This window comes from Leptinotarsa decemlineata, unplaced genomic scaffold (assembly GCF_025532065.1).
Source record: "Leptinotarsa decemlineata unplaced genomic scaffold, Ldec_3_MD MMD2_tig00000010_RagTag_RagTag, whole genome shotgun sequence".
In the NCBI taxonomy this organism is placed as follows: Eukaryota; Metazoa; Arthropoda; class Insecta; order Coleoptera; family Chrysomelidae; genus Leptinotarsa; species Leptinotarsa decemlineata.
Window position 1 is genome coordinate 788,808 of NW_027412538.1, and position 27,441 is coordinate 816,248.

At 32.1% G+C, this 27,441-nt stretch overlaps 1 protein-coding gene across 2 annotated transcripts; it reads right to left on the reverse strand.

The window, feature by feature from the left end:
• Nucleotides 1–479: 479 nt before the first annotated feature.
• On the reverse strand, nucleotides 480–26,979 carry E(Pc) (Enhancer of Polycomb). Of its 2 annotated transcripts, none has more exons than XM_023163372.2 (9): nucleotides 26,380–26,979; nucleotides 25,926–26,064; nucleotides 23,102–23,343; nucleotides 22,617–23,012; nucleotides 21,318–21,527; nucleotides 19,157–19,641; nucleotides 15,866–16,467; nucleotides 8,237–8,366; nucleotides 480–3,555 (listed from the first exon to the last, which is right to left on the reverse strand). In XM_023163372.2, the coding sequence occupies exons 1-9, from the start codon at nucleotides 26,530–26,532 to the stop codon at nucleotides 3,414–3,416; spliced, it is 2,499 nt and encodes an 832-aa protein (XP_023019140.2). In that variant the 5' UTR covers nucleotides 26,533–26,979; the 3' UTR covers nucleotides 480–3,413. The 2 variants fall into 2 exon arrangements, with proteins under 2 accessions (XP_023019140.2, XP_074027291.1); XM_074171190.1 differs by lacking the exon at nucleotides 26,380–26,979 and adding an exon at nucleotides 26,142–26,274 and having other exon boundaries at nucleotides 25,926–26,080.
• Between the last annotated feature and the right edge of the window lie 462 nt (nucleotides 26,980–27,441).

Sequence of the window (27,441 nt, forward strand, 5' to 3'; positions counted from 1 at the left end):
GTTTCAAAGTGTTACAAAAAAATTGTAATATCATTACTGGAGCTTCAACCTTTTGATAAGGCAAAGTTTTGAATTCAATAGTGGTACATGTTAGGCCATTTTTTTTTTCATGGCAACTGTTGAAATACACAGGCTGCAAGAGTTTGTTAAATTTGTTTTTTTTTTATTCTCAAGAGTAATATACCATCTTCAGAAACTCTCTTAGTATTCAAGCTACAAAAATTTAAAAAAAAGATTAACTCTTCGCAAATGTCATGGTTATGGTCAACTCAATTACTAAGTATGTGTATATTAATGATTGTTTCAACATATTTGTTGAAAAATTTCCTTTTACATTCTTTCGCCGCCAACCTTGGAGTAATTATTTCATTTTATAACTATTTTTATGATTCATGAAATCCACAGTACGTACTATCAACTGAATGAACCAATGTGAAAACAACACCAAAATAATTGTCAAAAAACAGAAATTACAGAAATAACAAAAAATAGATATAATTATCGTTAAAAATACAAAAACGGTCTAATATGATAAGTACATTCAACAAATTTTCATTTACAAAAAAAATAATAAGTTACTAATAATATATCAACAGCCTGGTATGTGTATAACTATTTTTAATTACAATTACAAATAACTACAAAATCAAAATAAATTATTAAGAACTCTTAGCTTAATAGAATTTCTGCAGTTTTTATTTATTAAAATTTTCTTTTTTAAATCTTGAAATTAATTGGGCAATGTGACACTGAAGAGAAATAAGCCACGGATGAGTAATTTTGCAAATAATAATCACTTGTATGAACACATCAATATCAGAAAAGGAACAACATGATTTCTTGCCAGTTTTCTCTGCCTTCCTTGAACTAGTTTAAGCCTGATCTAAAATTATTGTTTTCAAATTGAATTACAAAACCTAATATACAGATTTCATATGTACACAAAAAATATTTTACAAATGTACAAAAGATGAAATCATCATCAAATTTCAAGTGCTACTATTTTTACATCACATGAAAACTTAATACAATTTTCATATACCTGACCTACACCTGAGATGAAAATTATCAAATAACATTATATATTACTCAAAATGAAGAAGTTGATATCTGTTTTGAATAGTCAGCAGTTTCTCATTTCAATTTTTGTTTCACTAAATGTCTTCGAATACATAGTGCACACCTTTAACGAAAATTGCTCAACTCACAAAAAGGCCATTTTTGAGTTAGTAGCATCGTACGATTCATGGGAACGGTTTTATACTTTTTGAGTTGTGCCTTTTCCATTCTGGATGTACCATATGAAAGACCATTTAATATTTTAATAATTATTTCGAATAAAGAATTATTTTTCATTTGTTTATCAAATACAGTATTTTCAGTGGAATCCAAAAGTTTCTAAATGTTGTACATAATTGTATCAGTGAAGTTCAGAGCATTATATATGTAGTGTTGTCATAAATAAACTACACTTTTCAATATTATGTGTATGAGCCACTTAGTACAGTATCATATTCATTTGCAAAAAGTAATGATGCCCTCAATCATTATAATAATTCTCTTTGAATAAACATCACGTATTCAAAAAGATATTTAAGATTTCTACTGGAAACCTTGAATGTCTTGGATTGACTTTTGAAGACAATAAACTGGCTACCTAACTTCAAGATGACACCATGAGTTTCCTTCAGATGACAGAATATGTATTGGTTATACCAAGAAAACCAACTTCCTAGAAGTGAGTATCAAATGTGCTATTTAGATAGGTCTCAACAGGCAAAAAAGTCACTAGCATTCAAGATATAGTTTTAGGGTATACACACCATTTATACAAAATTTCATGGATGTATCACAACTAGAAGAAAATATTTTTTGACCACTTCATTCCTTTCCAATACCCTTTTAAGCTATATCGAAAATGAGTGACACGTTCTTGTTAAGAAATTAACTTCTACGCTATTTTAAAATTTCAAAAGCATATTCAATGTAGGTTAAAAATTAAAAACAACACATATTAAGGAGCCTGCCTTAATAAGTGGACTATACAAAAATTTCATATTTCGCCACCTTAAAGAAAATGGTCCAATTTTATCACTTTGAAGGCCATGTAGCCAGTCTCTCAAACCTACTGGAGGTTAATTTTGTCAAAAGAATTATACAAAATTTCTACAATCCCTAATGCAGACTTCTACTTATTTTGTTTAACCCCCTTTTTTGACTGTCGACCTGCATGTGTGTTCAGGGAAATACTATAATTAGAACATAACAGGGTTTTTAATTGTAATTTGGAACACATGTAAAGTTCATCGTAAATATCTATTATAGACACTGAGAAGTCTCTGTAATTTGTTACATCTTTACAGCAAGTTGGTGTGTAACTTTTACAAATAAATATAAGTACTTGTAATGTATGAATGTTGTTTTTATAGCTAAAAACAAATTTCGATTGTTTTCAAAACATTTGACATTGATTGCCCAAAATTTTAAATTTATAGAAATGAAACATACAATAATTGATATGCAATGTAAATATTAATCAAATTCATGTATTTTTATTCAGTCTATGCATATGATGCTCACAAGTGTGTTTGCCTGTAGTTACCAAGAGTTTTTATTTTATAACAATATACTTGTACACAATATTCCAGATGCTTGTTTCAAATTTTAAAAAATCACTGCATATCAATTAAGTTTAGCTAAATTCAAAAGGATAACTGTTAAAGATGGAGAAACGTAATATTTGTTCAAAAAATTCACCCATTAAAAAAATTAACCCGAGAATGTAAAATTTGATAATTTCTTGTGGCTTCAACAGCCTCATAAGTGCTATTATGTCGGCTAATGATAAACGACATGTCAATATATATGTCAAATACCAAATAAGGACTTATGATCATAAAAGGTGAACAAAACACTAAACACACTCAATCAGTTTAATGAAACCAATGTTTTCTAAAAAAGAGTATTTATGACTTTCATTAAATTTTATTATATGTTAGCCTATAAAAGTTATCACAGATTCAGAAATTGAAAACTTAAAAATAAAAGAAATTGTTTTCTTGTAGTCAAAACACTGTTTTCTTCAACTTTACAATGAAAGTGATCGAATACAAAAAAACGCAATCACACCTTGAATTTCATCATTTTTCAACCAAGAATGAATTTCGTATACACCTCAAATATTCAAGAGTGGATGGCAAAGAAAACTGTGAAAATCTCGTATTTTGAAACCTACCAACATTTTTAGCATATTATACAAGTTACCTAATATATTCGTATGAACTGCAACTTATCTTTCAAGTTATGCAGACATATTCTCAATCTTTTTTATGTGACACAGAAGACGACACATTGACTGTAACCAGAAACCATATCCCGCAGCCTTCCGTAGACAGCAGGCTTGTTGTTAATCATCACGTCACCTCCATTATGATATTGTTTTTACGAGCAATGGTTTTTGTCTTATTATTGGTGGATACAGACCCTCCAGTGGCCTCTGGACCCATTTTGTTGTTATCCGTATTATTTGCCATTGGTATGTCCAATAAGTTCGTACTAAAATGAAGAAAATGAAAAAAATATGAGTTTATAGTTTACATTGTTTTAATCAATTTTATTGTAAATAACAGAACTCTTGTATATCTTTTTTTGTTCTATCAGAATGGTTCATCAAAATACTGATTTATCCTCTCATTGTTGATAAATTTTCAAAGCCTAGTGGTTTTGTCAGGAAATCAGCTAGTGTTGAACTAGTCAGGCTGTATTATGAACTGATTCTGTCCATCTTCTTCGGATCATTGATAAAGTTGTATTTCATATACATATGTATCTTTTTTCTTATCGCTCATTTTTCGCGGACATTAATTTTTTGAGTGATTGTTTCCGAAATTACTTATCTGAAAAATCCCATTTTCAAACTCCTGACTGAGAAATTATTTCCTTCTCAGTGTATACAAATATTACCAAGTTTGCTTTTAACATCCACAGATGAACATAGTTTTTATTATTTCTTTATAGATTCGTTAAGATATCTTTCACTTCTGTTCAGTCGTATTTTCGAAAAATTACTGTCATTCCTTCCAATAATTATGAAGCAATACATATATCTGGCCTTGAATGCTATAATACGAGGGTTGCCTTTTATGTTTCGGGATTTGGTAACCCTAGTGTTGCAATCTGGCAACTGACAGCTCTATCGTAAAGTTGAACATTTTTGAGCTTATACGTACTCAGAACGTTTTGACATACGCACGTTGTGTTGTTTACAGTAACTTAAAGGATTCATCTCAGCCCAAAAATGAAAATTAATCGTGAAGGTTTTTGGTGCAATTATTTTTTACAACTTTCGACGTGGATTAACTCAGCAAAAGTGCACGGCGATGAAGCTCCATCAAGGACCAGTGTTTATCGATGGTATGGTGTATTCAATCGTGATCGTAGTTCACTCCAAGACGAATTTCGTGAAGGTCGTCCAAAATCAGTTGTTGTTCCGAAAACCATTGATGGTGTGCGCGAACTGATATTGCAAGATCATCATGTGACCTATCGTGAGATTGAGACAACCTTAGGCATTAGTGGGACCAGCATACATTCAATATTGCATAAACATTCGACTGTCACAAAAATTTGTTCGCGTTGGATCCCACACAATTTGTCAATCGCTCAAAAAAAGGCTCGTGTCGATTGGTCGATGGAAATGCTTAAAAAATACGATCGCGGTGCCCGAAAGTAAACAGCAGTCGACTGTATGAGTGTTTCAAGATGAGCCAAATCCAACAAAAGTAGTTCGCGCACAAAGCACTTCCAAGCAAATGGTCGCCTGTTTTTTCGAAAAAACTGGACATGTCGCAACCGTACCACTAGAACAACGCAGAACAGTCAATTCTGAGTTGTACACAACCATTTGTTTGCCAGTTGTCTTCCAAGAAATCAGAAAAACCAACCGCCCAAGACGGACCACTCTCCACCACGACAATGTGAGCTCTCACACATTGGCTCAAACAACTGCATTTTTGAGCACCCAAAACATCGATTTAATGAGTCATCCGCCGTATAGTCCTGACTTAGCACCGAATGACTTCTTTTTATTCCCGAACGTAAAAAACAAACTGAGAGGTCAACGTTTTTCGACACCTGAAGAAGAGTTTGCTGCATTCAGAATACATGTTTTGGAGATACATCAATCAGAGTGGCATTATTTCGACAATTGGTTCAAACGAATGCAAAAGATCTTCATGGGAAATATTTTGAAAAACAATAATATAAAAGACAACCCTCGTAATGTTCCCATCAATTATGGGATTTATCATCACTAAAAATCCTATATCCAAAGAAATGCTAGCAGATATGACAGATTCCACTTTATATTTGACAATGATTTGAAAACATATTTGTTTTTAAAAGAAAGCCTTAATATTCTTGAATGTACTGAAGTTTTTGGTTTTAAGAGGCCAGGAAAAAACTACAAAAAATCAAATTCCATCAATATAGCAGGTTTTATACTCTTTATGTTATGAGGTAAACGTTTTCAGATATCTACCGTTCTGTCCTATATAGGCACATGGTATTTTGTGGACTACACCTCTTTAAAGTTGTTTGGGTTTTTATGCTCTCATGGCAAAATATATTTTTCAACAGTTTTCATTGCATTATTCTCAAGGATTCACTTAATATGTCCATGAATAATAAATATATAAAAAATATATACAACAACCTAATTCTACAATTTGTTTTCATTTTATTACTGTCCTTTCAAGTGCGTGTTACAGCAGTGACTCACGATCAGCCGACTCACGATCAGAAGGTCGTGAGTCCGATCCCCACCTCGACCAAATATTTTTCTCGAGAGAATCCATCTAGTTGAAGTTGGAGTGATTCTGCGACGTTACATATCTGACGGACTACGAATATCCATGATGCTTCCTAGATCGCTCAAGGAGTTATAAACATTGCTTATCAAGAACACGAGGCTAACGAACAAAGTTGGTGATGCCTCTGACACAAAAAAAACTGTGTTGCATATTTCCATGAATTCTCTGAGTTAATATTATAAATAAAAAATATTTGTTGTTTGTTTTTAATGAATAACCTGGAAAAATTCTCAATTAATTTTAAAATTATTTCACCTACAGAAAGTTACTATCGCCAACCCAGAGATAACCCCACCAGAAAATGCTTTTGCCCAGCTCAATATACTTAAGACGACATGCAACGAAATTACTCTACCCCAAGAGAGCATCTCCAACTGCTCTGCCCTCAGACACAAGACCAGTTGTCACTGTCAAGTGATATCGAGCCTCTGCTTATCCTGAAATGTCGCCTAGTGAAGTTATATTAGTAGCTCGTATCGAGATCCATCGGACCAACAACTGAACAATTAGTCTGGGCACTGAGACAATCTTAAAACACTGTTTTTTTGTCCCTTGGGAGCTGTCTGACTTGTCCATTCAGTCCAAGTCTCCAGAAAACACTGCAGCCTCTTGGGCTTATTGCGTTTATTCTCCCATCTTCTCATGACACCCATTCCATCAGTCTCGTTCCCTGTACAAGTTTGTACAGGTTCCGTGTTGGATGTTCGTCATATTCTTCTGGGCGTAATTTTGTACGTCCATATATTGCCTGCCTGGTTAGTACTATTCAGGATTGGAGTTAAATGTCCCATTAAAGTGGTCAATGCCATTCAGGAATATAGCTGAATGCCCCACTTCAAATCAATGAATGTTCATATTAAAAAATTAACTTTCATAAATTGCTATAACTTTCACCTAACCTCACCTAACCTAACCTAACCTAACCTAACCTAACCTAACCTCTAACATAAAATGAATCTATTGAAAACACTTTTCTCTCACCAGAACAAAAATGGTGTCTTAGGACGTTTGTTTAGCTGAAAGTGTTTTTAAGAGAACAAGGGCACAATTAAGAAGCAAATTTCGATAAATTTTTTTGCTGGCATTAATGTTTATTCCACTATTCACCAAGTTCCCAATTTTTTAATTCCTTAATATTCATATTTGTTGGGTTAAAATATTTTTTTAAGCTTCCGAATCAGGCAGGGTATCACATATCTTTGGAAGATTCCCACATTTTTTTGAATAAAGATGAAGTAGAAAGCCAAAACCTTTCTCCAATCAGAATGTTTCAAGATATTTTTCACTAGATGAATGAAAGCAAAGCATTTCAATTCATACAATGAATTGATGTCAAGATTTATTTGTTTATAGGAATTAATTTGGAGATCATTATTGTTGAGTTCAAAAAAACACGTAATAATTTATACCTGAAAGTTTTAAGGAATCACACGTTAAAAAGTAAGACCTCGTTAGTCCTTAGCTCACACAAGTTTCTCAACTTCTGAGAGTTGTCGTTCTTAGGGGGGCGACAACTGATTAACGGAAAAACAGATTTTAAACAGATTTAAATTAGTGACTATAACCAAAACTAATATCAATTATGGTTATTCAGAATAAACTATCTAAAGGGTAAAAAATATAGCAAATGTCTTGTTTACAATTTCTTCAAGGGAAGCAATTTGTTTTTTCAAAGTCTCAAGTTTAAATCAGGTTAATTTATCTTCTATATGAAGTCCAAGATATTTCAGAGTTATCAAATATTTAACAGTTTGATTATAGTATTTTAAAACGATTTTTCAGAATTTGAATGCATTCAAATATGACATACCAATAAAGACAATATTCATCATCAATATTCGATGAAGACATATGATCATCGATCATTTAATATTTGATTTTTCTGTAAATAATTGATTTCGTTATATGGTGTGATTGGAAAATATTTCAATATTCAATTTTAAGATCAAGTATGCTAATGATTTGATATAAACAAGGAACAGCAGTGAACCTAGAATGTTACCCTAAGGAACTCCAAATATAATTGTTTCAGGGAATGAATTGTTTCCTATCAAACAGATAGTTGCTAAACCACATATGAAAAGTTCCCCTGATTCTTAATTTGTATGATATACTTAGAATGATCTTGAAGTTTTTTCAAAGATATTTTCATTTTTGTCCATGACTTTTTGAACATTTTGAATGAAAGTGAAAATCCAAATACTTGCTTTAACCGTTGCTGATTTTGTCAATCAGACTTGTTCCGAAATAAATTTTTATTCAGAAATCACATTCATACAGTCCTGAATTTTAAAAGTATTTTGTCACTTTGTTTACTTGAAAATAGTTCCATATCATTAGTATAGCATTTAGAGGGTCTGACTTACCTATGACTATTAAGCGTAAGAGTTTGCGCAGATGTGTGTAGACTCAACGTGCCTGAGGAAGCATTCGGGTATCCCACTGCGCCGGAGTAAGCGTATGATAATTTATTATTTCTTGTTCTATTTGGAGGTACTGAAAATAATTATGAATATAATCCATTTTTCAAATCCAGAGATTCTATTTTTTTATACCAAAAACTACATTGGAAAGTTAAGCATTACGAACTGTTGAAATCATGAAATAATATCGTCAACTATATCTACATCAGATTTATTTGCACTTTCTCTTCAAATAGTTACCAAATAAGGTTTATTTGATAGTTTGATATATGAAACAACTGTGAAGCTCATGAAAGAAAAAAAGTTGTTAAGAAAAAAAAGCTATTTAAGATTTGGCAATAAATGATTTTCGATAGCAATCACAAATACATTCGTTGAGTTGAAAGGATAAATAACTTTAATTTTACTTATTGAAACAGCAGGCTCAAATCAGAATCTTATTTTGTATGAAATGTGACTCTGACAATCAACAACAGTCATTTTTCAAAAAATTGTGAATTTAGATTATAAATTCATAGGCAACACTTCTGAAAAAACTAAATTGCCATATAAGGTTCTTAAACAATAATAATGACAGAACTTTAGTAAAAAAGTTGGTCATGAGTCTAATTTTAAAGTCTTTTCAATGGAGATATAAGCTTCTGTTTCAATACCCAATGTCATCTATGATCTGTAATTATTGATGGATGTAGCCTTTACTACGTCTGAAAATGTCCTTTTAGGACGAAACTGCAGTAACTTAGTTACAAAAGTAAAAAAACATAGGAAGATTTATTTCTAATTTTTCAGTCTGTAATTATCTTTGTAAAATATCTCATAACATGTATCTTTTTTCCAAACTAACCATCCATAGGAAGATAATACAACCCCACTTTGACTATTGTGCTAGCTTACTGTACCTGTTGGACAAAAACTGTTCAATGACTTTACGAAATGAGATAATGAGAATCAATCTGCAATGCAATAAATGTTCCAATTGATCTGATGTTAAGAACTTTGAACTGGCATAAAGTAAACAAACGCCTGTTTTTCATGACAATCGTGTTCATTTATAGAATAACAAAAAAAGTTACGTATAATAATGAGATCCATACATATCCTCACAAGAAACGTGAACAATTTCCATATAGCTCAAACTCGAAATGTAAGCTCAATGAAAACATTATTCTTCAAGGCTTAAATGATTTCAATAACCTCTCAAATGAAGTGAAAAATTCACTGTCTTTGAATTCATTGAAAATTCATTTGAATGATTTCATTTCACCACTGCGCATGTAAAAAGATGAATTATGGAAGGCATGTGTGTGAGTGTATGTGCATGTGTGTTGCTCATGTATACTGAGTGTACATGGGTATAACATGTGTATAATTTAATCTCTGATTGTGATACTATAAGTATATTTTTATATTTTATATTTAGGCATTTTTTTGTTTAGCACTAAATATTTTTATTACTAATTACAAATATTAGAAATGTATGTAAATTAGGATGTTCCTATTTCAAATAAAAATTATTTATTTATTTATTCTCATACAGGTGTAACCTAATTACATGAGAAAATCGTTATAGATGTATCATAAATTCATAGCCAGTATACAATAAAAGAAACTAAAGCTATACGTAATAAAAAAAAATAAAAAAGAAACTAATCCAAAATTATGACAGAGAAGTTGTTGATTGACACTTAATATATAATTTTTCAAACCAGTAAAAAATTCCATAGGGGGTTGGACAAAGCTGACTTCGGACATTAATAGTGTATTATTTGTGACTGTCAGCATCGTTATCATTTCTACCGAGCAAGCTAAGGTGATAGCAAAACGCATCTAGAAATAAAAAATGTTTGTGAAAACTGTTCGATTATTATGATTGTGGCAGACTATTCCAGTTCTATTCCAGACTATATACAAATTCTCAATATTTAAAATAGTACTCTCACTATATAGTACTACAATATACATTAAGAATGAAAGTTTCTTTCAAAAGGCATGATAAGCTAAAAACATATTCTGAAATACTTAATGTTTTTCATCTGTTGATTTCTGTATCCTATATGTCACCAAACTTATGTATGATGTACTTATATCAAGTTTATAACTTGTATTGTATGAATATATGCAGCAATTTTTTGAAAGTGTTTTCTTCAAAGAGCAGTATCACCTGGGAAATATTTAAACTTGATAAGATGAAATATTGGCTCTTCTGATAGTGGTTTACAAGATGTCATTGGCGGTGTATTAATATTTATACATAATATTTATTTCTGAACTGAAATTGTTGAAGTGCGCTGATGATATCCAGAAAATCAAACTAAACTAAAGGGTTGACTGCCCCAAGCCATGGTACTATTTTTATTTAGGTGGAATTCCCAAGGGAGTTTCGGGTCTTTGAAAAAATAATCATTTATCAAACTAGACTTTTCCGCTTATGTCATCAATTTCTCCTGCAGATTTGGATGTATTTTTATTTATAAGTGAAATTACTTCAATTTTCATATGATACTTAAGATTTATTTTGTATTTATGATTTTCATCCATGAACTATTCATTCATGAGATTTGCTCATCATTAATTGTTAGTTTTCCTAATTTGGTGGTTTTTATAGTAGATAACACAGGTGTCATTTTGTTTTCATTTCAATTTTCAATCTCCAAACTCGTTTTCACATCATTGCTCTTTTCTATTCCATTCTATTTTTCGGCTGTAACTATGTGAGACTCATTGGTATTTTTTGTTGGGTTCTATATAAAAAGGGCGATTTAATTTTTTTAACATCTATTCATTTCACAACATATTAGGCATAATTTCTTATATATTTAGAAAATTTGTTGATTGTTTGAGTATTCGTCTTTTTGGGGTGGGGACAGTAATGAAAAACATTTTTAATAACGACTGCAATTTCCTCTCTTTATCTATATCTCTCTCAACAATAAAATTAATGTTGAAATCTCCACAAATGAGAAATGAATTGTGTCAAAGCTATTTTCTTGTTTTGCTGGCCAGTTGATGCCAAAAGGAGCATATGTCTGTGATAGAGCAAATAATAATAATAATAATAAAAATAATCGTCTTTATTCATCGACATAATATAAAAAAATTAAATACAAAAATTTAGAACAATAGTTAAGGGTCAATGAAAAGGTGAAGTATCTGGGATAGTCTTCTTTACCTGGAGAAAGAGGCTAGATGGCCAACATACAGAAGTGTGCATATTGCCAAATGCACAAAACAGGCTTATATCCTTCAGGCTCTGGTGCAGACCCAGGACAGAGATATTAACCTGACTAGGGACCTATGCGATCATATTTTAAGTGGAAATCTAAACAATTGATTTGTATTTGGATAGAGTGGTAGATATCAACCCTTCACATACATCAATAAAAATGTTCTCCTACAGCCAGGAGAGTTTGGAATCACTTGGCACTCACCGAGCAACACCCAAGTTGGTACCAATATGAAGTTAGTAATCATTCTTCAGCGGCTGTTTTTATGTAGTAGCCAAAAAATTTTTGTTAACAATTATAGCGAAACTAATGCTTGTTCAATTTAATAATCAATACCAAAAGGCGGTTCATTTTGAGGTAGAATCAGACAATTGTTTATAACTAAACGAAGTTTCCAAATATTCCATCTATATCTATTAAAATGAATTCATATTCAGTATAGTCACTTTGGAGAGACTGAATAACAATATACCGAGAGATGATTCATTTGGGAGTCGTCTAAGGGATGGCTTATACATGAACTAAATTTTCTGAAATTTCGTTTACATACTTGAAAATGTTCATACTTGGTATAGACTATTTGAATAGACCGATGAACAATAAGGCAGGAGATTATCCATTTGAGAGTCATCTGAGTGGTTTATACAAGAACAAAATTTTCTGAAATTCCTTTTATATCCTTGAAAACAGTTAGTCAGGTTCATATTCGGTTTAGACACTTTGAACCGATTGAAAAATAACATACCAAGAAGTGATTTATACTTGAAAATGTTCAAAACTTTAAAGGTCATCACGATTATCGGAGATGAAAGTTTATTCAGTAGGCTGTTTTTTCTTTCAGTAATAAACGTTGGAATAGAAACAGGTTGTAGCGAAATACTAAAAGAAACTGAATCATCCCCAAAGCAATTTAATCATGCATGTCATATTCTTCTGAATATAATTTAGGTTGTCCATAAATTATTTGCCTCCTGCAAATGCCCCACATTCGCAAAAAATATGACTAGCTGTCTTTGTCCCTTTGTTGCATTACCTGCAGTTAAGGTCTCCTTATACAGCTCTATTTTGTTCAGGTGTCCTCTCAATCACGAGTCTCCACTGAGTGGCCCTGTGAATGTTCTAAGCCAATCTCTGCTTTTTTGAGCTCATGAGCCCCCAGTACACAGAAAAATACAGCAAAGAAGACACAGAAATGATAAAAAGACCAACGCAGGTTTGCATAATGCATAAAGACTTGCCTCCCTAGATGAAGTTTCTGTTCCATGATGGCGAAACAATGGCCATACAAGAAGAGAGAGAAAGACGGTCCCTTTATAAAGGTGTTCCCGTGTGTTTCCTGCTAGGTTTTACTAGTATGTATATGGTTCTTATAGACTTACTTTTCGAACAAGGGGGTCTTTGCACCCTGCTTGGTTTAATGATAACAGTCGTTAGTTTCATCTTTGGCCACCAGATCATAGATGCATATGTTATCATGGGTTTAACCACTCCTTAAGCAACTCCCAAATGAATCTTCTCTCGGAATATTGTTTCTCGATCTACATTTTTAAGGATATAAAGTTTTTTTTTTTAAGTTTTTTAGTATAAATTACCCCTTCAATAGAACTTGTTCAAAGTGTCATATTGAATATGAACCTAACTAATTATTTTTGAGGATCCAAGTGAAATTTATGAAAATTATCTTCAAAAATAAACTAACCTATAAGACAGCTTCCAAACGAATCATCTCTTGGTATAATTATTCTTCAATCTATTCAAAGGGACTATACCGAATATGAACTTAAACAATTCTGAGGATATTAACAGATTTTTTGACAATTTAGTTCAAACCCCTCCTTAGACAGGTCCCAAATAAATATTCAATTGATATATTGTTTTTCAATCTATTTGAAATATCTATACTGAATACGAACCAGGCCAAACATTTTCATGGATATAAACAGAATTTTTGAAAATTTCGTTCAAATATGTGTTATCAATTTTTTTTGATTTAGCGAAAGATTTTGATTCAGTGAATAATTAAATTATGCAAGAGATGTTTTAATATCTTCTTCAAATGTTTTGCTGGTGGGAATTTTTTATGAAATCATTTATTTTAGCGTACTCAACAAAATTGATATGAGGAAATATTTTGTGGAGCAGAAAATGAATCCTCACCCGGTGAATGATAATTTTCAAAGAAGAATACAGAATTCCTTCAAATCATACGTGGATGGGGATTTTTTCTTTATATGAATTCATTTTAGTATTCTATCCAAGACAATTATATCAAAATATTTTGTCTGGTAGAAAAACAACCCCCACCTCATTATCACAGAAAAATCCATAAATCCTTCAACTTTTTTGTGGGTGGGTATTTTTTCCACGAATGTATTTATTTCAGCGTACTAAACAATACCCATGGAGATTTTTTTCTATGAATGTATTTATTTTAGTGTTACTACTCAATAACATGTCAAAATACTTAGTTCGTGTATGGAAGATGGCACCCGCAGGTGATAACGGTGATTATACTACTCAAAATAATTATGTAGAAATGTTATTCATCCATCATGTGCTACTAAGAACAAGATGAAATTGATCAAAATGTGTGATCTAAGAGTAAAATTTGTGATGTAAGAGTAAAATTCTGTCAGACAAGCACAGCAATGGAGAAATTTATGTAATTAACTAGAAGGACAACGGACAACTAAATTAGTTACTATAACTCAAGCAAATCATCAATGAGCAAAATGAAAATAAAAAATTATTGTGCAGAATTTATTAGAAGAAAGAATAAAAAAACACAATAAACAAATGAACAAAAACACGGGGGATAAAAAAGAAATAAAAAGACATATTCAGGCACCATTAATTTATGAAGCAAAAAAAGCAACACCATAAACTACCAGTACTCCGAAAATAAACAAAGATATGAATCATCATCCATTCTCCTACCAAATACTTCCACCTCAAATCAGAAATAAATTATTTCTCACCTTGACAGGGAATAAACTAATCTCATGAATATAAATCTAAAAATTGAGAGGAATTTAATCAAGCAGAGGCTGAAAAGTGAGAAAAGGTGAATAAAAAACCTAGAAAATTATATAGAAATACTAATGGACAAACTGAAGATGGGAGTGGAAGGTTCAGAGGATGGCAGCCAAGAGTATGGATGTTCTTATACAGAGTTGTCGTAGATGTTGAAGAAGAAAGAAGTAGGATACTGTAGATATGATTTCAAGACAGATGGAACAATCACAGAAACAAGGATCTTTTTGAGGAGGGATAAACAACAGAATGATGACAAGCCAAATGAATATACATTTATGGTTGAAGAACATGACGATTGAACAAGTAACCTCCTAAATATATTGCATTTTAATATACAGAGTCGAGCCCCTCAAAAAATAGATGGTCTAATGCTTATGTTAGAGAAATTTCAAAATGACATTTGTTGTACCACTGAACACTGACTAACTTTCGAAAAATGTTACTATTTTACTCCCCCACTAGTGGGGGAGTATGCATATCTGGCCATTCAAAACTTTTCTTCAGTGGTAATATAAATATTGATTTGCTGTCTAATAATAATTCCACTAGACAAGTGAACAGTTTGTTCAATGAATTCAATATGGTAAATGTAATCAAACAATCTACATGCATACAGGGTAAATCAAAAACTTTATTAAATAATATATTACAGAGTTTTTTCATTATAAAATCTACATAGAATTCATAGCAAAACTGAGGAGTTTTCTTTTGACATTTTGCAGAACTTTGACACTAATCTGAAGGAAAATGACTTATTGAATTAGATGAAACCCTGTAGACATATTTTTTAGAAAATGTGGCACAAAAATTATAACCAGATTGGGATAGGAGTTCATGATAAAAAACCACATTTAAGCAAAAATTATAATTCTAGTGAAATTTTAAACAGGGGAACTTTTACTAACTTGATTGTGGATTTTCAAAAAACAAGTGTTTTTTCATTTAATTCCTATGAATTTTTACTAAGCATGTTCTGAAGATACATTTGTTCGCTGAAATAATAATTTTGCCATATTCAAAACAGTGAATTTTCATCAACTTCAGGTTGTGAGAATTTTTGTTCATCATTTGTGCCATCAAATGTGTCATTTCCTAAAACTGAAGATTTCTTTTGTAAAATAAACTGACCAGCAGAGAACCAAGATAACAAATATTATGGGCACAAAATAGGGAATCTTGATGAAACAATAACCTGTTTCTCAATGCAAAATGAGCTGAAATAAATGAACAAAGAATCAAATAAATAAATATATTTTCGTGAACAATAACATACAGTAAATACTAGTAGATAAGATATAAATCAGAGACTCACCTTCAAAACCGAACTGTGTCACTAACCCATTAGCGTTGGTATGTAAACTATTATCAGGATTACTCCTGACACTACGCTCCTGCCCACCGCTGGATACTGACGTACTTACACTATTAAGCTTAGGACTAGTAGAGGTACTTGAAGAAAGAACATTTTGTTGCCTCACTGCAGCAGAACAATCCTTTTTGACTGAACAATTTTCCGAACTGCTCAGATCCGTCACGCTAAAGTCTGTACAACCTATAGTTCTATAATCACTGTCATTACTAGAATCACTTAGCACAAAACCGTCACTATCATTGTATAAAAAGTTACTGTCACTACTAACACTAGGTATAAGCGTATTGAGAGTAGACGATGACGGCCCCGATAAGGATTGCCTGGTGTCGGTGACGGTCGTCTCCAATTCAAGGTTATCAAAAGTGAACGGATCGGTAATATATGTGGAAGTGTCAAGGAGTGTGCTGCTAGGCGCTTCCAGAGTCTGGATCTCCATGGAAAAGGGTGTGTTGGCACTGGGATCGAAGAAGGTTTCCTGCGACAGTAACATGTTACACGGTGGTTCATAGTCAGGAGGTGGTGTTTTTGGTCGAAAGTGCAACCTGAAAACAAGGATATTTTAAATATTCAAGTAATTGAATATCATTTTTATAAACAGTAAATTCAAAACAATTTCCTTCAGATCAAAAAAAACCAAAAGGTAACAGGTTTTTATTCTGCAACTCTCCACTTGGCAATAATTTTTTCGTAACAAAAAACTCTTTGGTGTAAATTTTTGTTCATTCATCAAAGAAACTAACCAGTTCATCAAGAATTAAACAAAAAATCAATGGGTTCTTTGTTACCTGGAAGTGTTTGTAAAAGTTACTTTTTCCAAACAACTAAGACAGACCTTCCAGTATGTCAGTCTCTTGTCATTTGCAACCGCTAATGGTGAATGAATACTTCATCATATGCACCAAGTAAAGTATTTTTACTAACAAAGTACCATAAAAAAGAATCAATTGTTACATTACTAATTGTTAGTATGCTCTTTCGAAACAGATTTTCCCAACCACAAGCCAACCATGTATATACCAATCAGAATAGTCGTCATCATAATTGTAATACTCCAATATGTCTAAAAGTTCTACTTCTAGACAGACAGAAATTATTTATTCACTTTACATATACAATATAACAAATCAAAGAGATATGACTATTTATAATGCTAGTGAAGTAACAGAACATCAATAAAATGAGTATATATTAAACTTCAAAAACCAAGAACTAGTGTAATATTTAAATTGAAAGCTATCAACTTGTTTGACTATATTTCAGTTTTTTAGGACTTTGGGTGGCCTACCTTGTTATCATTTGTATTCAGTTCAAAAACAAAAAGTGGAAATGTTATTAATGAACTGTAGTACATATTTTAAAGTTTTGGTTCACATTGTGATTTTATTCATGATGATAACAAATTTTCACAAAAAAAAACTCATTTTCAATATGAATTTCACTGCAACATTGGCTTCCTCAGTTGGAGTACTTTACAATGCAATATATACAAACAATAATTGACATTAATTAAAAGAGATTAGAAATTGGTACAGGTAGTTATAACATCAGGTATCCACCCAGCAGGTGGTGAGAGATTATTTTCTTGTTGGTCATTCAATAGGAAATTTAATTTTTAACGTTAAATTATTTTCAATGATTCCAGCAGGTTTAATTTTTTGTCCTTTATTTTCCGTATGAAATACGTAGTAGTTTATGTGGAAGTCGTGGTTGTTTTCTAACAGATACTATGCATAGGTTAAATTGATTGTTAAAGGCAAGGAACAATTATGATGATATAAAAATATTGTGTAAAACACATTCTACTTTTCCTCAAGCGATTCTGCACTATACAATATCAACCCATTCTTAGTTTGCTAAAACAGAAACGAACCTTTCAGTGCATCAATGAAAATTTGATTTTGGGAAGTATTGGAAGATTTTTTACTTGTTGATTCTTTCACGAAAGACCCTACTTAATATGTATGATCGGATAAAAATTAATACTTGACATATGTATCAATAATAATAATAATAATAATAAATGTAATTTATTGGTGAATCTCAAAAGGCCATCAATTCTTTCAGCCAGTGTACAATTTTCAGATATTTACAGTGATTTTTTCATATGCTTACTAATAGAATTGAGGTACATTTAGATTTGTTGAAAAAGAGAAAAAGAGTCCATAATAAAATATGAGAGTGATTTAATGTTTTCCCCTCACAAATAATTTCCAATAATTCCGTCAAATAAGGCATTTTGCCAGACTTCTGGAAATATAGCTTTGTAACCCCTATATACAAATCTGGTGCCAAGTCTAGCTAGGGGCCTTGTACAACGCGGGGCCCTCTGCGGTCACACACTTCGCTCACCCCTAGCGCTGCCACTGATCAATTACATCCACGTCTAGTGAGCTGTGCTCTTGATATATCACCAAACGATATCTCACTAGTGACATAGCACCTATGCCACATAATTCACACCTAATCTAATATTAATTTTTTTGGCGTGAATGCACATGACATATCAATTATGAACTATCAAGTATTGATAAGATACCTTTAATTTTTATAGGCACTTGTAGTGTAGTGGACAGACATGTTTCTGTGTGTCCTGATAAACCTAGTTATTTTACATTATAAGAACGAAAATGGTGGTTACTCATGCAAAAGTTGAGGGTAACAATGAGAGTCATTGACCGTTAATCTCGAAACACAAGTTGCACAAAAAGCAGTGGGTAACCGTAGAACAAGTCTCGTGGGAAATAGTTCTTTTGTTAACCAGAATTTCGATGATTCAAAATTCAATAAACTCTACTTTATATGGCATTATGAAGCTAAAAAGTATTTTCAAGTGCCCTATCCCCATTTTAGTAGTGTTAAACCCTGTGGGTTCAATGGATTCCCTTTTTATGATATTTGCCAGATCCCCATTGATAAGGATCATTGGTTTCCCTTGGCCTTGTTAACAGTTATTGATGAAAAAAGCTATATGGTAAGATTCTTCATCTACACCCTAAAAAAGTACCCTTATAAGTTACAATTCAATCATGTGATGACATGTTGGACACTAAATTTATGCTTTTGTTGAATATTCAAATAAGTATATGAACAAACACAACATTTCATTTTTTGCTTTTTGACCTCACTTCAGTAGATTGTAAAAAACCCCCCTGAAATGCAGTTTGTCATTTTTTATTTTAAATCTATGGTCAAGAATTTCTTGTATTAAAGAAGGAAAGAAGTCAAACTCACCAATCCCTTCCAACTGATCGGAGGAAATCAACCATATCATCTTTTTCCTCTCTGGTGTAAACAGGCTCTAGAGGTGCTATGCCTTCTTCTTGAGCTCCCTCTTGCTCTCTCTTAACTTCCACCTTAATACTATCACTACTAACACAATCGTTTGTCCGCAGCAGATTGTTACTACTTGAATTACCAACACTGAGTTCACTTTTAATATCCGATGGGGAAAATGAATCGGAGGTGCTGGTTTCCACTGATGTAGAGCTTTCTCTACCTGGTTCTGTAATGGAGAAATCCAACATACGCCAATAGTCATCATAATTCGTTGATATCCGATCAAGGACAATCCTACCGCCTCTGCCAACCCTTCGTCTAGCAAAACCAATGCATCTTCTTGGGTTTGATAGGGATGTTAGAGTGAAACGGAATCTCTTGTCAGCCAATCCATTTTCTTCTCTGGAACACCAACTCCAGTTCCCTTCTTCTGGTAAAGGCTGAAAAAATAAGTAATTTCATTGTCACCGTCAAATTAATCTATAGTTACACATAATTTTTTCAAGTCATGATAACAAGTATAACTACTGTTGAATGTTATCTATCAATAATGAAAGTGAACAGTGACAATTTTGAAATAAAAACTGTTGATCACTGCTAACAAGCTTAAAAATTATTCTAGCTTTTATCTTGGTGTCAGAATTCACACATTTACTAACTGTTAATTTCTTCCTCAATTCCATTCAGAATGAATTTTCCATTCATTGCAATAATATAAATTTAGTACTTTACACAGCATATAAGCCCAAACAATTACGAATACAAATTAAACATTCAACAATATCCATCACATAATGATACACATGCTTTGGTATCATGTTCCAAATGCTCTCGCTTGATAATGTGTAATTGAAGAAACAAAAACCAGACCAACGAATATATCAAATGAGTATAGTCGGAGGATCATGTTAGATCAGGGTAATTAGCCTATGTGACATAATTTTGGTTATTGTTTTACACATAACTTGGTAGGAATTATAGACCTTTAAATTGAACTTCAATTGTATGAACATAGATTCACAATGAAATATTTTCATATAAGTAAATACAGGAATCTTCGTTATGATTATACTGTGAAATAAGCAGACCGTACGTAGCTGCCTATATGTTGGCATTTTTAACCAACCCTATAGAAATAATTTGTTGGAGATACTTTCTAATCTTCCACCACATGAATGAGGCATACACAGAAATTCTGTATCATTTCAATTTTTTATTGATTTCATTAAGCAGGGGCCTTAAACAGAATCAGGAAAATTCATGATAGATAAAATCAGACTATCACATACGATAATTTTAATTGCTTTTGTAATTAAGTTTATTTTTCCATGGGATGGAAGCTAGAATATACTGTACAGAGAAAAGCCTTCATTTCAGTTACTGTCTTCCAGGCTTTATGTATGCAATCTCACAATGCACAAGAAACATCAACTCAAGGCCTCAAAAAAAATAAACGGATAAATACTTTCCCAGACAGCCACGCTGCACTTGCGAACCCAAAAGTGACATCGAGAGTGGTCTGGGAATGCCTTGAAGAACAGAGGAAACTGTCGGACAGAAATGATTCACAATATACTAGGTGCCAGGAAAGTAAAATAACAAAAAAGCTGATGATTGTGCCAGACACGGATCATCAACTACAAATATAGGCTCCGACCCAGCCCTGGGGTACCCAAGTCGTTTATACAAAACCAGATTGGAAAGTGGGTCTGTAAGAAACACACGAGTACTGAACAAAAAACTGCTTCAATAAAGTAGGAATCAGCTGTCCATTGGGAGGACACCTGAAAAAAAATAGATCTGTACAACACCATATTTTATGCCAATGTTATGCACTGGATCACAGAAGACAAACAATATATGATCAACCCAAATTACTCCCAGAAGAATATGACATATATTCAACTAGGGACCTTTACACACTAGTACAAGGCATAAGATTGTTGGAATGGTTGGCAAAAGATGGCGCAATAATCCCATGAGGCTGCAGTGTCTTCCAGAGGCTTGAGAGAAACGGACAAGTCATTCCTAGGAAATGTCCTCCGGAAGGAAAACACATTAAAAACAGTAATTAATTTTTCAAATTCATAAAGTACCATGAAAACTGAAAACATACCATATGGTAGGAGCACAATTTGTTTCTACGGAAAGCAAACTGACTTTCATCTTCGTCTTCTTCTTGATTTGAAGACACCTGGGGGACAGTTGTTTCCTCATCAGAAGACAGCCCTGTAACAGAATCGATACCATAGCTGCTCGATCGACCTTGACCCAATGACTTGTGTTTCCTTTTTTTGTATTGCCTCTTTTCTCTTCTTGGAATAACCTGAAAAAAATTATTATTCATTTTTTGCAAGAAATAAATTCTTTTCAACTTAGAAATTACTTGCTAAGAAAACAAGCTAGGAAATGTATACATAGACATAATATTGCGCAGTACCCTGATAAATTATAGAAAAAACTAATTGCTCTAAAAACAATATGCTTACGACAAAAAGCTCTCAAATTGGAAAAAGTTAATCACTGTTTCTGATATGTTGACCTAATTGGTCATTTCAAATTCTGTTCACACAAATTCATTTGTGTGAACTTGAAGATTCAAAACATTTTTCTGTGATATTTTTAAAAAAAATATAAAGGTGTTTTGACAAAGTTAGGCAAAGCTGAACCTCAGGAAAACATAATTTGGATACAGTTACATGCATCCTGCATAAGTTTACATCACATTAATCGTTTGAAAAAATGAATTATGCAAATGTTCTTTTCAGGGAAAATGCTCTCTTGCTTTTGGAACACATATTGCTGTACAATTGTCATATTGTACGAGGATTATCCTCTACCCTTATTAGAACATCTAGTTGCACGTTATCTTTTATTGTGGAAATTTGCACTTGCATTAAACAAATTTGATTCTGATTCTACCTTCCTCCAATAAACATTTTGACTGGATACTATTTCAAAGGTTTGACCCAACTTATGATTAATAAGTGTTAATAATAATAGCGAAAGAAATAAAACATCATCTAACTAATGACAAAGTGTCTATTGAAAATTCAGAACTAAAAAATATATATCACTCCATTTCAGGATTTCTTTCAAAGTAAATTGAGACTTTACAGCAATTAATTTGAAGTTAATAGATTTGGCAATGACTTCAAAAAATGTTACAATCACCTACTTATTTACTCAGAAAACTATTTCAATATTCATTTCCTCTTTCATAATTAATTCATTATAAGTGTAGGTAACATATGCAACATATTCAATAGATAAATGGGTATCTGAGCACATCAAGTATTTTACCTGAATATCTAGTAGGTTAATGAAAGTAAAACTTAAATATAATTAAAGGTGGTGATAGGAAATAGTGACAGTTTTGATCAAGCTTTACATTTAGTTACAGTATAAAACCTACCTCGTCCTTTAAAATAGCTTTAGTAGCCCAACTCTGGTTCGGGTAATGATTGTGAAAGATAGGAGTGAAAGCAGGCCTAGATGACTTAATGGCAGACGCCTCAGCCATAACTGTCCCACTGAAATCTTTAGCCTGAAATCGCTTCTCAAAAACCTCCACAGTTAAATGCACATATTCCCTTTTGATTTTCTCGCGCCGTTTGACAAGCTCCAGTAATGTGACAGCTCTGTACAAATCTCTCCGTAGTTTCAGCATTTTCTCATAAGATGCCTCATCGTTCTTTCGATTTTTTCTAGTCTGCATTTTCTCAGTTCTTCGTCTGAATGCTAGGTAAGGATTATTGGCTGCTGTGCCAGATCTATGTTCAGTTTTAACAGTCAAAATTAGAGGATGTTGCTGAAAATTTTCAATTATCATTATTTACAATTGAAAAGCAATACTTACAAATTTTACAAATTCAAAGATCTAAATAAAAGTAAATTTACCGTTTTCAACCGTTTATTCAACCAGTAATCGAATACTGCTATGATGAGATCATCGTCTTCCTTCAATAATGCTTTTGCCTCATTCAGAGTAACTACAGTTTGTCCACTACTCTTTTCCAACCGATCCATCATTTCTTCAAATTTCACTGGGCTCAGGTCCAACTTTTGTGTTTGAGAATGTAACCATCGTTCGTCTTCAGAATCCATGTCATAGTCGGGAATGTCCTGTTCCATTGTGAACGCTAATAAAAAACAATTCAAATTCTTACTCCAAATATTTGAAACAAACAACTTGACCTTATTAAAAATATGTTATTCTTACATATATTGTAAAGGTCTGTGCCATAAAAGCAAAAAGTAACAAAAAGTTGAAGTAAATTCTAAACTTTTCCTGTTTTTAATTAAGTATAGAATATAGACATAAATCATATTTGTTGCTAGTCAAATACATGATGATGCAGAAAATTAGTTCAATATAGTTTTTCATCACAAACGTCTTACACAAATTGAATACATCTGAAAATTTTAGTTCTATCCCAATCCTGATGAAATTTCTCTATTAAAAAATTATCATGTATTGAAGTAGATAGTGGAACTCTTACTATACAGTGTAACCGAAAGTTCCATTATTGTCATACATCTTTGTTGTCTGAAGAGGATTTTTTTTTCAAATTTGTTATGTATATACAGTAATAAGTAAAAAATATATTGATAAGGTCATTTTTTTCACTTCAGATTTCAATTTTTAATGGGACAATAAAATGTACTCAAAAACACTAAAAATAGTGTTTTATAATTAGAAATCTATTAAGATCTTCATCTGCTAAGAAAAATCTACAGCCATATATATCTGTGGATTGAACACGCTACCTGAAGTTTCACATTTTTTGTATAAAACTTTCTTTCCCAGATGGTAGGGAGTAGAAACACAAAACACACAATTATTATATGTTATCAATTTTTGTATTTGTATACATTTGTTCTTCATTTCAAAATATAAATTGTGAAAAGTCCCTAAACGAAACTGATGTCTTCATACTTTGAATGTACAATGGCTGTATTTGTAATTTTTATAATGTAATGTTTTCTTTCTTTCTATTACAAAAATATGCTTTTAGAACAGCTTCTCCAAATGAAAAACATGGACATTTGCCCTCCACCCATTTTTGTTCAACTTAAGGAACAAAAAAATTATTAAAAATAATTTCAGAAGAGGTAGGTCTGGAATTTTCATGACAACTGAAGATGTGGTGCTGATAGTCAGGCAAGCCCATCTCAGTACACCAGGGCTTCAACTGAGCCATGTCACATATACTTCATTTTATTTTTTTTTTTTATTTACCTATTATATTTATATTTGTATCCAAAGATGAAGAATAAACATTATTATTATTTTTATCAACTATATTTAACAAGGTAAAGGTTTTGAGAACAGTGTCATCAGAGTTATTCAATGATTGTTTGTATATTTTCATTTTTGTAAAAAAAAAGATATATATTATCACTAATTGTTGTTGACAAAGGAAACTGCTGAGTGAATTATCAACCATATATTTTGACTTAATAAATTTCATTCTAGAAAATTTCATTTCACAAAGTTGTGTAATGAATCTATTGTAAGGCCTGAATTTATTGAGTTGAGTAAAGTTCTCCTGTGAATCAATCAATAAATTTCAATTTCTTAAATTCCAGTTGAAAAAAATGCTCTGTTTACAGTCATGGCATCCTACCTCTTCTTCAATTTTATCAAAGTAGCTAAAAGGTTTTGGAATTAAACAATTATTTGAGTTATATTGAAACTTTGTTAATTTCTTCTAAACTACTTATTGTTTAGAGATTGAAAAAATTATAAAATGTAGCTCCATTTTATTTTTTTATTTTTGCATGTAACCATATACATAAGATCAAACATATATTCTGAAGTTTGTTAATAATATTTGTTATTAAATTAGTATTTCTGTGAAGGAATATTTTTCTTATGATAAGTTAGTTACAGTAAGTTAATGCCACATCATTTTCTGACAGTATGATTATTTATCTGTCTGTTCCATACTATCGACTCTGCCATTTCATTTGACTAAACTTTCATATATGAGCTAGCATTAATTATTGAGTTGGTTGTCATTACTATCGTATTAAATTTTTAAATATACTGAAATGTAATATACTCCCATTTTGATTTTTTTCTAAGTAAGATATGACAATAAAAAATGTTACTATTGAATTGAATTCAGGATTTGAACTAGCCATTGAAAAATGGAACTTCTAAATATATAAAGTAAACAAGTATATTCCTAAAAGAAAATTAACAAAAAGAACAGTGATTTAATGGAATTTATTTTCATGTATCAAAACTGAAAATTTTCAAAAATCTATTTCAATCTGAAGAAGTTAAGATTTACCAGTTAACTTCAAATGCTTTCCCTGAGATAAACTAGCAACAAAGTTCAACTTCATAATTAATGATTATGGAATGTTTTTTTTAAAGAATAATTTAAAGAAATATTCTGTAAAAACAAATATAATTTTATGCAGCATTGAAAGACAAGCCAGTTCAATTTGTCATTTTAATCTTTAATAAATTGAATAGAAGTCAAATGAGCAAATGAGAATACTTTTTCTGGATCAGAACATTTTATTCAATTGTGTGTTCTTTTTTCAATAAGAACAGTCAAGAATGAAACTGTCAAAGAAGTCAAGTTTCTTCCATGTCCAAAGTTTGCTATGATTAAAAAACAATCACAACAAAATTGTTTTTTTTTCTGAACAACATAAGTTTGTGATGAAGAAACTCTGCATTTAGGAACCTTATATAATGTCTTACGTTGCATGTGGATGAGCTGTCGGGGTTGCTTGTAATTTGCAGGATAGACTTTGTCGTAGAACTCTTTGCATGGTATGTCTGAGACTTCTGGGGTTGGAATGATGAGACCAGCAACAATTGCTCGTTGAAGATGGTGCTCCTGTGGATGCATAATACTACAGAATGTAAAAAGGTAAGAATTCATCATTTGATTCATAACCAATAATAAACAATTACCCATTTTCATGCTCATATGTAAAAACGTAATGACAACTCAAGAACAAAGCTCGAGTGGATTTTAAATTGACAAATAGGCGTAAATAGTGTTTTTCTTTGCTGGAAATCATTGTAGGAACCGACAATCCTTTAGGAAAAATAATATTATGCCGGTTGCGCATGGGAGCGCGAATATTATCAATATGGCCGCCGACAACTATCTAACAAATGCCTGGTGTCAACTCTGAAAGCAACTTACACATTCTTCCTCTTTTTGCATCCCTGATGGCATTTGAGGAACTGCCCGGTTAATCGCTGAATAATCAGGAAGATCCGGGAGTTCCTCAGCCATGTAAATAGGCATGGGTTTGCTTGCATCCAGGGCCCTCGCCCTAAATGAAAGCTTGGACATATTTGTTGACAGCACAAAACACACGACAAGGCCAACATAAAATCTCCTTAAAACCAGCTTCCCGATGCTCGGGCCGTCCGAGACGGGCACTAATCGAATTTTCGTTTCCTCTAGTTTGTTCCCATTGTTTTTATTTACACGCACTCAGTCACAAATACGATAAAACAACTTTGAAACTTTCCATGTTGAGCGTGTTGAGCTGAAAGCCATCATGGCGGCTCTGCCATGGAACCATGAAAATACTAGGAGCACGCAGTGCGCGAGAACCGAATACGCACGTTAAGGAGTAGATACTTCATTCATGGTGAAACCAGGAAATCTTGGCTGTAATATTTTCGTATTTCTCACATAACATCAACGAAAATTATAATTTTGACTTCCGGATTCGCAAAACAACAGAAACTGACAGTTTTTCAGCATACATGTGCAAAATCCACGTAAGTACTTCACTTTGAGCAACACGTAAGAAAAATTTGACTTGACAACAATGATGGAAAATTTTCTGCTAGGAAAATATAATATATTGCCCATAATTAATGTAACATGTAGTACGTGTTTTATTTATTTTAATGAAATTTAGTCAGCAATTTTCCAATATTATTTAAAATGCAGGTTATTGGGAATGGAAATAAAATACAATAAATTCTTGATTATTCCTGTTTCACAAATGGAAGAGAGGGGATACAAATCATATCATGACGCCCTGACGTGACCGTAACATATAGTGGTGGGGATAAAGGGGAATGTTAAGGAAGTGACGTAACGGAACTGAAATACACGTGAACATTAGACGAGTTCTTTAATACAACAGAAAACTTCTGATGGATTCAGATTCAATAGAAACGTGTTACTATTTCGAAGGAACCATTAGATGAATCCATCATATCAAAAAATGGAATCATGTGTAAA